Genomic DNA, 16,677 nt, shown 5'->3' with positions numbered 1-16,677 from the left:
CTTCTTTCCTTATTAACCAGTTTAGATTTGCAAAAAATACTAATTTCCTTAAATCTGATTTTTTTCATTGTACTCACAGCCTGTAAAGACATGTTTCTTTACATCTATATTCTCCACAATTCCCTCCAAACCTATAGGCATTTTGCCAGTTGGTCCAACAATGTATATTCAACATAGTATGGATTTGTGATCACCAACTTCAAATGAACCTTCTATACTGCTCAGCAACGTTTCAAAGACATTCTTCCACTATTAATTTCAAACCATTGCCACTATTGTTAAATTTCCTAATTTATTCTCAGCTCATATGATTGATGATCATGTTGCTGAGAAAGTGAAGCCCTTAAATGGGACATGTTCCATTTCTCACTACCAAATACATATATATAAATATACACACACACTACTAAAACATCCATTAATACATGAACAGAACTAATTCTCTTACTTTGAGGCCAATCCTTCCACAAATTTTTTAGATCTTAATCTTATCCAGTTTTCTTAGGTAACTTATAGTTTCCATAACTTGTGGCTTCCTTACTAATTCCTTGACCTCATTAACTGGATCCCTTACATTATCCCATCAGCTATTATTCATTACTCTCCCTGAGAATCACATTTCTTAAAGAATTACATATATTCATCACCATTTCCTGATTCTCATTTCTCGTCAGTCCATTTCAGTTGGGCATCCAATCTAAATTGTTCTATTGAAAGCCTTTTTGGAAGAGTGCTTGAATGTGAATCATATACACGAATCAGTGGTTATTTTATTTTTTTTAGACCATATCTTACTTGGATTCTCAATGGTATTTGAGATTGTTGCCCACTTCTATCATTCTTAAATTGTTGTTTTATTCCCAGAAACAACACACTCTCATTTTTTTCCTTCCTTCTCTTGTTTCTTCTTGGTCCTTTTTAAAGATTGCTTTTCCTCCATCTGGCCATTTAAAAGTTAGGAGATTCTGAAGTCTCAATTACAGTCACCCTTCTCTTTTCATACTACAGTCTCTATGTATGAGTAAACCTACACTTTGCTTGGGCTTCAGTTACTCTTAATTACTCAAACATTTACATAGGCAATGTTACATTCAACTGCCTACTTGATATTTCTACTTGCATCTTTCAACAGCATCTTATACTCAACAAAACTAAATCAGCCAAATCCAGGCTCATAATTTTAACATCATATATGGTTCTCTTCATTGTTTCTCATCTTAGTTCACAGCAACAAGCAAAAAAGATGAACAACAAAGGCAACAATGTAACAAAGTACAAGTGACAACACAATTCTCTTCAGGGCACTTTGTGCTTAAGACTGATTGTTCCAGTTGCTTCTCCTTTGACACCGGAGAGAGATCAATATCTTAAAGGTAGCTTATAAGTTCTGACATGATTTTTTTCCTGCCATTATTCTTATTAAAATAAATGCATATTTTTAAATTGAATCACTAAAACAAAAGTAGGACCAGAAAGAGAGTATGTGGTGAAAAATCAAAAAGAGGAGGGGGGAAGCAAAATTTCCCATGGTTATAAATGTTATTAACAAAGACACTGAAAAATGGAGGGCATGATCAACATGTTATATATATATAGACTTGTCTAGGAGAAATGATGCTGATTAGTAGAGTCAAACTGATGAAGAAGAGTCATTAAAAAATAGTTTTAGTTAATGGGCAAAAATGAGATTCAGGGTAGAAAGGTTTAATATAAGATATGGAAAACAGGATTATAAAAGCTGAAAATATAGCATACTACCCTGAGAAGTTCTGTGATAAAGGAAAAGAGAGAGAAAGGAGAAAAGTTGGAAAAAGTCACAGGAAAGGAAATGTAATCCTATTTTTAAACAATTTTTAAAAAAAGTAAATGCAAGGGAAAGGGAATGAAGATGTAGAACAGAGTGATGAAGACTAAGGAACAAAAAACTTTACTGATAAGGAAAATGCACAACTATTATTCTGACAAGAGAAAAGCTACAGAAAGATGCATACACAGAAACATTTGGTGACTAACTTGCTTCAAAAGGCACAAGTAATACTCTGGATGCTTGTTTTATTCTTGTTCAAAGGTAAGATTAATGTTTGATGACTGTCAACATCAGGGGCTAAAAGTATTCTGCTGTGGAAACTGATGTTATGGAGATATCTGATAAAATCCACCACAGAGGCGAGGTAACATTCCAAGACTGTGCAGCAAAATTAACCAATAATTGGTTCTTGTTTATGTTTTACTCATTATTTAAAGTCATCATTTACTTGTGTTGCTTCATTTTTTCCTAAGAACAGAAGACAGAGAGCAGACAGTGGATAGAAGAGAAGAACCATGGTAAGGAATCTATGTAGAAAGGTTTGTAGTCTCTTTGGATGGGCATCACTGAAGTGTTGTAGGAAAGCTCTGAATAAGGCTCACAAAATAATGCAGGGGCCATAGCATGTAATGACAGTGTGTGATGTTCCAAATGTGAAGTTAGCTTGTAAAATATTCTCTGAGAACCAATGAATGGCTATGAGAAAGGCAGATAAAAGGTGGGGGATGGTGTCTCAGAAATTAAATGGAATACTTAAGGAGTATGCTACTCTAACTTGGATCACTTTTAAAGTGGTTTAAAATACATGAAAAATACCATATCTTAGTACGAACATAGAGTGTTAACAGTAAGTACTACCTCTGGTCATTTTAAAATACAATGTTAATGATGAATAAGGAGAATTCTTTCAAAATACAACTTTCCAGATCATGTGGTCTTTTACTATAAAGATAATAATTACATCAGACATTTGATAAAACTATGCATTCTATATTTAAATTATTGCTTACTATAGAGATATATAAATGATTTCAAACACTCTGACTTGAGTTGACTATCAAGGAAAGCATATAAAGCTTAAAATTTCAAACTCTTTTTATACTTAAGTAGGCTCTTACAATATTATTTAAAGAGATTAATTAATGGAAATGCTTCCCCTTTAAAACATGTCTTTTCAAGTGAGACTAAAGTACTTCATGTTTAGTAAAGGGTTAAAATTTATTCCATGCTGATTTTCTAAAGGAGATTATTTTTCTGGATTAAGGTCCCAGTTAAGCCCGGAAGTGCACAGTGAGCAATTTGCACATGAAAAAAATGATTTAAAATCTGTGCTCTGAAAATTGCTATGCTATTGTTGGCCTGTACACTGACTGCACAGCCTTTCTTCAGTGGAGTGTCTGACAGATTGTAGACTTTGGGGCAGTAGTTTAATCAACTGATCACAGGCATGTGGTTCTAATGACAAACTCAATGCAGTCAACCGTACTCTTCTTTTCTTGCCTTTTCTAGGGCTGCTTCCGTGGCATATGGAGGTTTCCAGGCTAGGGGTCTAACTGGAGTTGTAGCCACTGGCCTACACCAGAGCCACAGCAATACCAGATCCGAGCCATGTCTGTGACCTACACCACAGCTCACAGCAATGCAGGATTGTTAACCCACCGAGCAAGGCCAGGGATGGAACCACCTCATTGTTCCTAGTCAGATTTGTTAACCACTGCACCACGACGGGAACTCCAGTCAACTGTACTCTTCTAAGAAGCATAGTTTTACTTGAAAAAAATTTCATATTTCATATCATCTTGAGCTATTTGTAAGTGCCTCAATTTGGGGTCAAATTATAACTACTCATTTATTTTTAAATAGCTTTTTATTCACTGGGTGACATGTATATTAATTACATGTCTGAAAAATTTAATAATAAAAGAATTTAGAGAGAAATCATTGTTAAAATACATCATTAGCACTGAAGTAGATACATCCATGTTAAAGAAAAGTCAATAAAGTACATCAGTAGCAATATTTAATCCTTTTTACAATTCTGTTTTGTAAAATTGAATTATGATATTCTTTAAGATCTGGACTTTCTAGACTGAAGTTGCATAATGAAACCAAAGCAAGTTACTTTGAAAGAATTCAGCTTTAAAATACTTACATTAAGTAAAGCAGCATATTTGATTAAAAGAATAAGGAAAATTCTTTTAGTCTGATGCAGTTTCCTTAGTCAATTATTATGAACTGAGATAAACACAGTCACTATCATAGGTGAAGTTCAACCAGTCTTATATCTGACTATATAGCTACATATTTAGTCTTTTTTTTTTTTTTTTTTTTTTCAGTCTTTTTAAGGCCACAGCTGCAGCATATGGAAGTTCCCAGGCTAGGGGTCGAATTTGAGTGGCAGCTGTAAGCCTACACCGCAGTCACACAAACATGGGATCTGAGCCATGTCTGCAACCTACACCACAGCTCACGGCTGTGATCCTTGACCCATTGAACGAGGCCAGGGATCCATTCCCATGGACACCAGTCAGGCTTGTTACTGCTGAGCCATGAAGTGAACTCCTATTTAGTCTTTAGTAAATGCTTTTGTTTACAGAACCTCAAATCATTTTAACTGATGAAAGAACAAGGCTATAATAGCCTAGTGGAGTTCCATGTTGTGGAAGTATGATTTCCTAATTATATAAAGTTCTTTTTATCAAAGGCACTTATCTGCTTTATACATCTCTTACAGGTGTGTATCGCATAAAAGTTTACCATGAAATAGAAATATGAAATTACTAAAAATAGATTTTAGAAAATGAATTTATTCTACAAAATTTCTATAATTTGGAGCAAATATTATCAATGCCTTACATTCTAAGTAATTATGAAATTATACTATTCTCTTTCCTTAATCTCCTGCAACACTTCCATTTAAAGCAAAAAGCTACACTTTAAGTAACTTGGTAGATAGGAACCAATTGTTAATACATTTTGTGTTTAAAGGGTTTGAAATATTTTTACGGCTATTAAGGACATTTCCAAGTTTTACTCTGAAATATAGTTTTAAGAAATCGTTAACACTAAATCAAACTAAGACTGGAAAATAGTTATACTTACCTCTGATCTTCTTCCTCTGTTCAAATAAGTACAAACTGGGCTGAAGGCGCCACTTCCACAAACATATAAATGAGTGCGATTGAAAGCCTGAATTACACGGACGAAGTTCCCGCAGCCATGCTAAAAGAACAGGTAAGTAAGTAGTTAGTAATCTAGTGACTTCTACTGCTATTTCTAAGTATTACTGTGATACTTTGCTATACATGTTCCTTTCTACCCTAACTTTTTTTATCATTGTTAGAAGATAATAAGAGAACAACACAGTTTATTGTACTGCATTGGTTTATTTCAGGAGGAAGGTCCAACCTAGTTAATGAGCAAAATGATATGACTCACTCATATTTCAATATTTTATATACTGGGTAAATTTTTATGTTCCGAAACTTTATGAACTCATTACTCTGAGAAAGTAAATTTGACAAAGTTTAGAAGTTGAAAAGTACAATAAATTGTTCCCTCCAATCTTCCTCAAAACATCATATACATACATCATATAAACATGTTCAAACTATGCTTATAGAAGGTCCATGTTATCATTACAATGCAATGGCAAACACTATTTATAATTCATAATTGGTGAATAAAACAAATAAAATGCCAGCACTGTTGGTTATTATGAAAAATAGTAGAATCATGATTTCTCTGCTCTTGATTCTCTAAAAGACTTTCCTCTCCCCAAAACTCCTTTCTCACCTGATCCCAGTCCAACCATTAAAAAGGCTGTCATTTATTCACTCAATGAAATGCAAAATAATTATGATAATTATAACTTGACCCTGAATTTACAGAAATACATAAATATGGCCAGCACCAAATGCAATTCTCTGTGACTGAATTAGCCATTGCATGTTCTATATTTGTTAGGGTCACTATCTTTTGTATATTTCAAATTAATCAAGTCTGAGATTGAATGTTTTTCCCTTCATAAAGTCTTTTGTCTTGAATAGAACATTATTAAAATTAATGTTACAAATTAGAGGCAAAATTTTTTATAAATATATCAGAATCTAACAATATTTTCCCATCGATGGTCAGATAGTATATTTCTCTTCTAGGTATCATGTATTTTAGAAATTTTTAAAAATTCACACTTCTTATTCACATTATTAGAAAATAAAAACTATCTTTGCCAAAATATAAATTAAATTTAAAGTCAATATTATTTTATATTTTCTCATTTTCTCCTTTTATGTTCATTACTACTTGCCAGCCAGTATATGCTTACTTTCATATGTAGTAATTTTATACATATGTTCCTATTATGGATTTTTATTATCAAATAATCACCAACTCTGCTGTTAAAGAATTTAATCCTTACAGACCAGACTATATACTTTTTTATATTAAGACATTAAGGTTTTTTGTTAATATAGAGTGTCACTGTATCTTGACACCTGTTTATAGAGGTATGCTGAAGTTAACTATATAACTGCAGATGAAATCTGTTTTTCTGGAGAAAAAGCATAGATGAAGTGTGGTGTTTATAATGTCTATGTTAAGGGTGTCTGTGAGCAATGAGACTTGTGTTTATTTTTTTTACATCCAAGCTTAGTCATTCTCAGATTCAGTATATAATACTTCCCCAAAAAACATGAATTAAATCCAATTCTATTCATAATAGGTTTTGTATGTTTTCTCTTGAGTTTTGTAGACAGTTTGCAGTAATGAATTATTGGTATTGGTAAAAAGAAGGATGTCACTAATATTTCTTTTACATTTCAAATACAGATTATACTTGTGTCATGTATATGTTTATACCTACATGTATGTTATATATATGCTTAGTATGACTAATATTTTAAAAATTTTGTTGTGTGCTAGACATTAGGATAATCATTTTATATATTTTAACTTCTTTTACTTCCCAGAAAGTTTGATTTTTTAGCTTTATAAATCACATTTATTGAGCAAACTATATTACTTAGGTGTTTTATACTCACTCAGGTTTTTCAACTCAAATATTTAAAAAAAAATAAAAGCTTAGATTTCATTTAGTCAACTTGTGGAGGTAAGATAGCTAGAAACAGGTAAAGCAGATTTTCAAACACATATATGGCTAACATTGAATCTTGTACTTTCAACTAATCATTTTTTTAATTTTTAAAAACATTTTTGGCTGCCTCTGTGGCACACTGAAGTTCTTGAGTCAGGGAACAAATCTGAACTGGAGCTGCACAGCTGCAGGTATGATAGATTCTTAACTCACTGTGCTGGGCCAGGGATTGAACTGGCACCTCCACAGAGACAAGCCAGACCATTAACTTACTGTGCTACATGGTAAATTCCTTTAACAACTTTATAATTTGTCATTGGGCTACGGAATGCCTGTTGTTCGAGGGAAATTTTTACAACAGTTATCAATATTTACAGAGCTCTTAATCCTTTGATGCTATTTTTTTTTTTTTTTTTTTTTGTCTTTTAGAGCTGTACCTGTGGCATATGGAGGTTCCTAGGCTAGGGGTCAAATCAGAACTGTAGCTGCTGGTCTACGCCCCAGCCATAGCAACGTAAGATGCGAGCCATGTCTGCAACCTACACCACAGCTCAAGGCAATGCCAGATCCTCAACCCACTGAGCAAGGTCAGGGATGGAACCTGCCTTCTCATGGATGCCAGTTAGATCGCTAAGCCATGATAGAAACTCCTGATGTCAATTAATCATCACAGTAATGTTCCAATTAAAGTATCAGTCCCATTTTAGTGATGAGGAAATTGAGTCCCAAAGAGGTTAAATGAAGTGCTCTAGGTTTAATAAACAATGCAGCTGAGTCTTAAATCATGGCTACCCTGTAGCATGATTAGTCGTGAGACATGTTCCCACATTATCTGATGATGCCTACTGAGTTCCTCCAAGCCTCCCCACGGCGGGGGGGGGGGGGGAAATGGCAGGAAAAACAAATCAATTGATTCAATAATTGAAAATAATTTCCTAGATCCTTTCCATTTCCACTGTGCTATCTTAGTTTTTGCCCATGTTATTTCTGAACTAGACCACTGAAATTGTGTCAGTTCCATCTAGAAAATATCTTTCTGAACTCATTCTGTGCAAGCACTGTACATGATGCAAGCAACACTGAAATTAATGAATTGCATTCTTATTTTCAGAGAAAGAAGAGCATAATACATCAGGCTGTAGTGGATGTTGTAATAGGGTTATATTTTTCCAAATGTGCCACAGAAGGAAATAAGAGAAAATGAGTAATCCTGAATAGGTGTAAAGGTTTGAGAAAGGATGATGTCATTTGAGTTGGACCTTGCAGAATAAGCTAGAAATTTTGACAGGCAAAAGCATAAGAAAGGAACATTCCAACAGAAAAGAGAGCACAAAGAAAACAACAAGCATGACAGTGCAGGATTTTCTTGGGGAGTAGTGCCTAGAGCGGATAGAGGATTACTGTGTGATGAAACCGAAGAGGCAATTAGAACTGGACTGTAATCATGCCATAGTTTTCAGATTGGCAGCAGAAAGAGAATTTAAATAAACGAATCTCAGAGCTAGATGACCTGGGTTCAAAGTCCGGCTTTTTGTTTTTGTTTTTGTTAGCTCTTTGAATGTGAGACATTTACTTAGCCTCTCTGTGCTTCATTCTTTTTATCTGTGAATGGTGATGATATTCGTTGGAAGCAGTATATTAATAAAGTACCTGGAATGATGTCTGGCACATAACAAATATACACAGTGTTTAAATATCAGATACTTTCACTTGCATTTTTGATTGCAATTGTCGGTACAAACCCTGTGCAGTGGACAGGGAATATGTCCTGCATAGAGAGCTTAGTTCAGGTCCTAACAATGTAGATATCCATGAAAGGTTTGGGGAATGAGACAACAGCAAAATTCAGTACCATAGATGATTTAATTTTATTGCTTAATTCTCTTTCAAAAGTATTTCAAGGTACAATGCTAAACGAAAAATCAGGCTGCTAACATTTGCAGAATATAATACCATACAAATACATTATTTATATACAAATACATGTAGTATACTAAAATGCTGAAAGAACATACCCCAAACTTTTATTATGTTTTAGTGTAATTTATTTTATTTACTTATTAGTCTGTACTTACTATGTACTATGTACTGTCCTCTGCAAATATTAATTCACTAATCCTTTTAACAACCCAGTAAGGTAGGTTTTATGAGTATTTCCATTATGTAGATAAGACAAATCCAGCACAGCAGTTAAGTTGCCAGAGTCATAGAGCTAATAAGAGATTATTTTCTGTTGCTTTCTACATGCTTTTCTAGGCCTTCAAAGATTTCGGTATCATGCAAGTATTAGTTACGTAATTTAAAAATAGGTGTTTTTAAAAAGATATCCTTGAGCTCAGATGAACAGAGCTTTAAAAATATTGACTTCATGGCCCACACTATGCAATGGGAAAAAAAATACCTCTTATTTTTTCTTCTTGGCTCATATTTCTTGGTCTGGGAGATAAAATTATTTGATAAATGTATTGCTAGAGAAAATATATATTCAAGTAGTTTAAAGTCCTCTGGTCACAGAAACAGGAAAATCATTATAATATTTTATAATTAATAAATCAAACCTGACATTGTATGAATACAATGCATATAGATCTAAAAGCATGTAACCCTGCTTAATTTTTCAGTGATCTCTTACAGAATTTACTGAGCACATTCACTATGCCCTAGTTCATCAGATGTGTTTGACAGCATGTGCTATCTTTTAAGCTCAATTTATTTAGAGTATGAATAAAATATTAACATTTAGAAATAAATTAAGCATGTAGGAATTTGAATAAACAGAGGGAGAAAGGGAAATAAGAGGTAGGTTATATATCCTATTTAGCTGAGACAGAAAATAAACTATATTTTCACCATGATAATTTTTTTAATATTTTTTTCAATTACTCAATGAATTTTATTATATTTATAGTTGTACAGCTATCATTACAACCAAATTTTATAGCATTTCCATCCCAAACCCCCAGTGCATCTCCCAACCCCCAACCCGTCTTCTTTGGTAACCATATATTTTTCAAAGTCTGTTCTGCAAAGAAGTTCATTCTGTCAACTCCACATGTAAGTGACAGCACTTGATGTTGGTGTCTCACTGTCTGAGTGACTTCACTTAGCATGATGATTTCTAGGTCCATCCATGTTGCTGCAAATGCCATTATTTCTTTCCTTTTAATGGCTAATATTCCATTGTGTATATGCACCACATCTTCTTTATCCATTCCTCTGTCGATGGACATTTAGGTTGCTTCTATGTTTTGGCTATTGCAAATAGTGGTGCAATGAACATTGGCGCGCACATGTGTCTTTTTGAGTCATGGTTTTCTCTGGAGAGATACCCAGGAGTGGGATTGCTGGATCAAATGGTAATTCTATTTTTAGATTTCTAAGGAATCTCCATACTGTTTTCCACAGTGGTTGCACCAATTTACATTCCCACCAACAGTGTACTAGGGTTCCCTTTTCTCCACACCCTATCCAGCATTTACTGTTTGTAGACACTTTGATGATGTACATTCAGGCTGGTGTAAGGTGGTACCCCATAGTGGTTTTGATGTGCATTTCTCTAATAATGAGCGATGTTGAACATATTTTCATGTGGCTTTTGGCCATCTGTATTTCTTCTTTGGTGAATAGTATGTTTAGATCTTCTGCCTATTTTTTGATGGGGTTGTTTGTTTTTTTGGTATTGAGCTGCAGAGGATGTTTATAAATTCTGGAGATTAATCCCTTGTCAGTCACTTCATTTGCAAATACTTTCTCCCATTCTGTGGGTTGTCTTTTTGTTTTGTTTAGGGTTTCCTTTGCTGTGCAGAAACTTTTAAGTTTAATTAAGTCTCATTTGTTTATTTTTGTTTTTATTGTCATTACTCTACGAGGTGGATCTGAGAAAATGTTGCTGTGGTTTATGTTGGAGAGTATTTGGTCTATGTTTTATAGTATCTGGTCTTATATTTAGGTCTTTGATCCATTTTGAGTTTATTTTGTATATGGTGTTAGAGAGTGTTCTAATTTCATCCTTTTATACATATGGCTGTCCAGTCTTCCCAGCACCACTATTGAAGGACTGTCTTTTCTCCAGTGTATATTCTTGCCTCCTCTGTTATAGATTAGTTGACTGTAGGTGAATGGGTTTAAGATACATTTTTTCGTAAACATTAATTTATTATAGTATTAGGATAATATTAACTGGGATCAAATTTTAAATTATACTGAATTATTTCTAATAGTTGGATGTTATTCTTATAACTAATTAAAATTTGATATAAGTAAAAATCTAAAGGAATTAGGGATGGTTGATTCTATGCATTTTTTTCAACTGTTATAGAAGTATGAAATCTGTCACTAGTTTATGCTTTTCTTAGTAGATGAGTAATATAATATTTAAAAGCAAAAAATTTTAATTTAACCAAACTGTACTTCTAAAAATTGTACATAATTTACTGAAAACTTATTAATCTAAATGACATTCATTAATAACTCATTATCTACTGTGTCCAACTCCCAAACTGAGATAATCACTTACAATAGATTCCCATGATTGCTACTTCCATCTCCATTTTTTCCAGATCTTGTTTAAATTTCATGAAGTGCCTAGGTACAGAGCTGGGCACTAGAGATAGACACTTACTATGTGGTACTTCCAATCACTAAAAATGCAGTGAAGTTAGTTCTACTGTATTTCAGGTGCACACACAGGGAGGGGCAGCTAGGCCAGTCCTGAGTGGCAAGAGAAAACTCTCCAGAGAAGTGACATCTGCACTGGTCATCTGAAACATGAGTAGATGACTGCCAGACTAAAAAGATGGGGAGATAATCAAACAAGAAGAGAATTACATGAAACCTGTACCAAAAGCTGAAGAGGGAAAGGGTGCAACTTATTTGAATTTCAGTATCACTGACATAAAACAAGGAGAAAAGTTAACATCTAATGTAACTGCTACCAAATATAATCAAATCTTTCTTTAATATTCCAGCAGCAATAAACTTCTTTCTTTGTCTTTCGTGTGTATCCTTAGCATTTACATATTCTCCCTGGAGAGGTGGCATGTTTTATCAAGCAAGAGCACAAGATCTAGAGCCATGTGTGCCTGAGTCAGACAGTGGCCTACCACTTGCTAACAGATGGGGAGTTCCCTTGTGGTGCAGCAGGTTAAGGATCCAGCATTATCTCTGCAGTGTCTCATATCACTGTTGTGGGACTGGTTTGATCCCTGGCCCAGTAACTTCCATGTGCTGTGCTGTGGACACAACCAAAAATTAAAAAAAAAAAATATGTAGATGATGACAATACTGTCCATCTTGTAACAGCATCATGAGGATTAAAATAAAACACTTAGAGCAGCACCTGGCCTATTCCATTAAGTGTTGGCTATTATTATTTGATAATTATTGTATATATGTTTTATCATCTTTAGTATATTGTGAAGACTCTTTAAAGATAGGAACTCCAACTTATTCATCTCTAGTTTCCTCATAATAACTGATCTGTGAAAATTAAATTATTCCATTCCTGCACTTTTTAAAAAATGAAATATTATTTATTCCAAAAAAACTAAGAGATTTTTAAATATTTGGTTTCCCATGAGCAGTGTAATTAAAATACATTGTTCTGAAGAACTTCTATTTAGCATCATTTTTCTACCACTAGTATTCTGATTAAAGGACACTATTTTGAAAGTACCTCACATGTACAAATGAGATGAATTTGTCAACATTCTCTTCTCCTATATGGACAGAACATAGATTTGAAAGTTAATTTGATTATTATTTCCCAAGAACCAACAATGTTGGCTGTATTACAACAGAACCCTCTACCAATTGCATCTGTTATGTATACTATTGGCTGTATGATAGAATATAAAGGTATCCACGAATGATATTACAGAATGACAAAACTATGAGGAAATATAAGCATGTATTGAAGATTTCATCTAATGGCCTTTAATTATAAGAAAGTAAATAACAGAGCATTTCCACTTTGCCAAAGGGAGAAAAAAAAAAAATTAAATGACTTGGCTGAGAGTCTTCAAAAAAATCAACAGTAATTTTTGGAAAGAGAATGTGCAAAGGTATCTAAATCCTACATATTCTGCCTGTGGCAGTTTGTATAAATAAGAAATAGAAATCTTTTTGAACAAAGAACAAGTAAATTCAGTAATTACAGCCACAGAATATTACTGTGGCAAAAGGCAAGACACGATTGCATACACATCAACAGGATAAATCTCTACATTAGAGAATGAAAGAAAATAGTTTAATTTATGCATAATTATTTAAACAATAGCTTCAGGGGACCAAATTAAAATGCACCTTGTCCATAACTTTTTACTTCATTCTACTACTGCTTTCTTAGAAGGCAACCCTAATGCACCCTTTTAAATGTTTGTTTAACATTCTTCTGGATTTTTTCCTTCCATATTGAAGTCCAGCAAATTCTATGGGTAGTAAAATATGGGAGTAAATATGCTCCTGTGACTCCTTCTACCCATTTAAAAATTCTCTTATCAGGTGAATTATGAAACTAAAACAGTAAAACACTGAGCTGAGTCACGCCTGGTGAGCACTCTTGCCAAGAATAACCTCCAGTGAGATCTGACCTGGAGATGCATACTCCAGAGTCTTCCGTGGCCTGCCTTCAGGCAAACCTTTTCAGAACTCTGTACCTGGACTGTTAAGAATCAATAAAAAAAAGTTTTATTTCCACACTTCTTCCTTCCACAAGTCTATTGTTTGCTTGAACCACCTGGATGAATCTCTGAAGAACTCGTTACCAAGGCTCCCTTCACAGCTTTCACTCCTGAAATCAGCATCTCTTACCTCTAAGCTTATAAGTGCTTAGTCAAATTTTTGACACCAAGTTGATGCTATTATTTTTTATAATCTCAGAACTCACTGTATGTATGTGTGTGTTCATTTACTAGTTTTCCTACCTAACCACCATATTTCACTCTCATACTTGCATTAGCATATATTTCCATGCTCATTAGTTTAATGTTGACTCCTTTCACAAGATAATGAAGTCTATGAGAGCCAGAACTGTGTCTATTTGGTACAAATTATGTTGTTGGTAATTAACACTATGTCAGACACATATAGGTGCACAATAAGTATTTTCTAAATGAATAATTGAAAAAAAATAATGACTGAAGAAACTTCTTTACCAAATTATTTGTTTAGAGTGGGTGAGTTTAATACTTGGTTCCATTAAATTGTTTTTCACTATTTGGGACAAGAGTGTGAAATGACATATATGCTTCATTATTAACACTAAATGACTTGTGCACATTGAAGGATCTGTGTATTTTTTACAACATTTAAGAAAAATTTAAGGTGTCAGTTTCAGCAAGTCATTTGTAGAAATTAATATAGACTTTTTCTTGATTCTTTATATAGAATCTCACCTAAAGGAATATATTTTGTAAAAGTATTGCACACTGAATATTTATTATTTATATTTGCCTTGATTTTGGTTTCTGTGGTTATTTTTAATTAACAAAGATACCAGTCATTACTGACGATTTATGCCTCTGGAATGTACCAGCTAACTACTACCCTTTTGCTGAGAATCTTTCTTTGGTAAAGCCCACCTGGTGTTTGGGAGCTACTCCAGATACTTGAATTATCATTATTTCAGCAGCCTACTGAGAATTCTGCAAGTTATATCCACTTCAAACAGGAGTTATTACTGAAATCTATCATGAAAAGTCTCAGGGTGCAATAATGAAAGCAAAGCAGGAGATATTTTACCCAGTCAGGAATTTCTAAGTTACAGTGTTTAAGAGTTCCAATCACTTTGCATCTACATTTTTGCCATGTGTTCAGCAGAGGATTTAAAACACCAGCACCCTTTGTCTCACTCTTGGCTGCAACCAAAGTACATGGATTCAAAGACTAAATATTTAGGGTTTTTGTTTGTTTGTGTTTTTAAGCACTCACTGTGGGATCTTTGCCAGCCATTTTGCACTCTTCGACTTTGATTGTAGATGCGGGCCAGAAAACCTGCTCAGAGAGAAAACAAAGGTTGCATAATCTCAATGTTCTTCATTTAGTTTGAGCTAACAGATTTAAGTTATTTCTCTATTTATATTTCAAAATTGTTTATTCTTTCATATTATGAACTGAAGTTAATAAAGATTTCATTATTTTATTTTAACAGCTATGTTTTTATTTCTTCCTTGAAGTTTTCATTTATCAAACCTTTCTATAATGGTACAACTTAAAAATAAGGAAATTATTAATGTGTGAAATATCCTATATATTTCCCTTCTTCTGATTTATAATATACTTTTCCCAACTGCTATGTCACAATGAATTTATATTTTTACTGTTATATCGGTTCTTTTGGTAAATCACATAACTGGGCTGGTAGATTTATTTAAAACTAAGTACTTCAATAGCCAAAATAACTTGGACAAAGAGTCCCTCTTTGTCTTACAGTCCTAGCATTCTAAGTCATTATAGCCTTAGGTCAGATCTGGTGGTGACGATTTCTTTTTGTTTTTTTAATTTTCAGACTATAGTCCATTGTTCAAAAAAAAATTCTGAAGTCTTCTGTTTTAACGAATATATAATTCATCTATTTTTACTTCTTTACTCCAATAAAATTCAATTGATTTTCTTGTTGTGGAATGGAATAATAAATATAGTTAACTCTTGGACAACTTGGAGGTTAGGAACACTGATTCTCTGAGCAGCCAAAAATAGATGTATAATTTACAGCTGACCCTTAGTATCTGAGGTTCCTCTATATTCTAGCTCTGCATCTGAAGATTCAATGAACCATGAATCAGCAGTATTGCAGTGCTTACCAAAAAAAAAAAAAAAAAAAAAAAAATTCTGCATATCAGTAGACCCATGCAGTTCAAGTCCCTGTTATAAGGCCACACTTCTTCAAAGAATTTCTTCAAAGAACACTTAATAATTGTGTTCTTTTCAATGCCTTCTTGGATTACTTACAGATGACAAGGTAGGTTGTCCTTTAAACGCACCATTTTTTCTGCTATACTCTATGCTTCTCTTTTTCTTCTGCTTATATGAAGTATTTTCTCACTTAGCTTCAAGTGTAAGAGAGTTAAAAACTATGAAACTAGACATGGAGAACTGAACTGATTATATTTTCAGTCCATGAAACAAATACTAATTTCCAACTATTTATTGACATGCAGGCTGTATTTTATATTGTTCTAACGAAATATATAATTTTTAACTGTATTTGAAATTTTTAAAGAAAAAGGTATCTAGAAATTCAGCACTGCCCTCATGAAAATGATAAACTTACACTCAAAGGTTCTTGAGTTATGTTGTTAATATTCAAGGAAAGAATGTGATCTTTGCTGCCCACATATATCCGGTCCTGATCTTCATCCATTAATAATATCCTGTAGTCTAAAGGGTGGTGAGATAGGCTGAAGTATTCAGAAGTCTTGGTTTCTTGAAGCTCTGAAATAGTAAACACCACAAGTGAAAATTGCATATCTTGATTATACTATTTTAATAAAAATTATCTTACAGAAATATTTACCAAAAAATTCGAGATACATTTTCCTCCTATAATAAGTTAATTTTACAACAGTTACCAGTAGTAGTATTTTTTTTTTTTTTTTTTAATGGCTGAACCCATGGCATATTGAAGTTCCAAGCCAGGAATTGACTTGGAGCCCAGCTGCAGACCTACACTGCAGCCGTGGCAATGCTGGGTCATTTAACCCACTGCTTTATTACTTTTTTTTTCTTTTTTTCTCTTTTTTAACTTATGGAGCTAGATTCCTAAAATTACTAACAC

The 16,677-nt window shown here is 33.5% G+C and overlaps 1 protein-coding gene across 1 annotated transcript in view; it reads right to left on the bottom strand.

Annotated features, from left to right (window-relative positions):
- SEMA3C (semaphorin 3C) overlaps window positions 1–16,677 on the bottom strand; it is a 181,006-nt gene that overhangs the window by 70,508 nt on the left and 93,821 nt on the right. The window contains exons 3-5 of the mRNA XM_013979789.3: window positions 16,174–16,334; window positions 14,832–14,894; window positions 4,910–5,029 (exon numbers count right to left, since the gene is read on the bottom strand). Of these exons, the coding sequence (XP_013835243.2) occupies window positions 4,910–5,029; window positions 14,832–14,894; window positions 16,174–16,334 (344 nt within the window). The remainder of the gene's footprint in view (window positions 1–4,909; window positions 5,030–14,831; window positions 14,895–16,173; window positions 16,335–16,677) is intronic.

The sequence above is a fragment of the Sus scrofa genome, chromosome 9 (genome assembly GCF_054392235.1).
Source record: "Sus scrofa isolate SSC_HxYL_T2T_F1_AM1 chromosome 9, Sscrofa_HxYL_maternal_Yorkshire_Landrace_v2.0, whole genome shotgun sequence".
NCBI lineage: Eukaryota > Metazoa > Chordata > Mammalia > Artiodactyla > Suidae > Sus > Sus scrofa.
The sequence above is the reverse complement of the archived record's forward strand: the minus strand, read 5'-3'. Positions and strand labels throughout refer to the sequence as shown.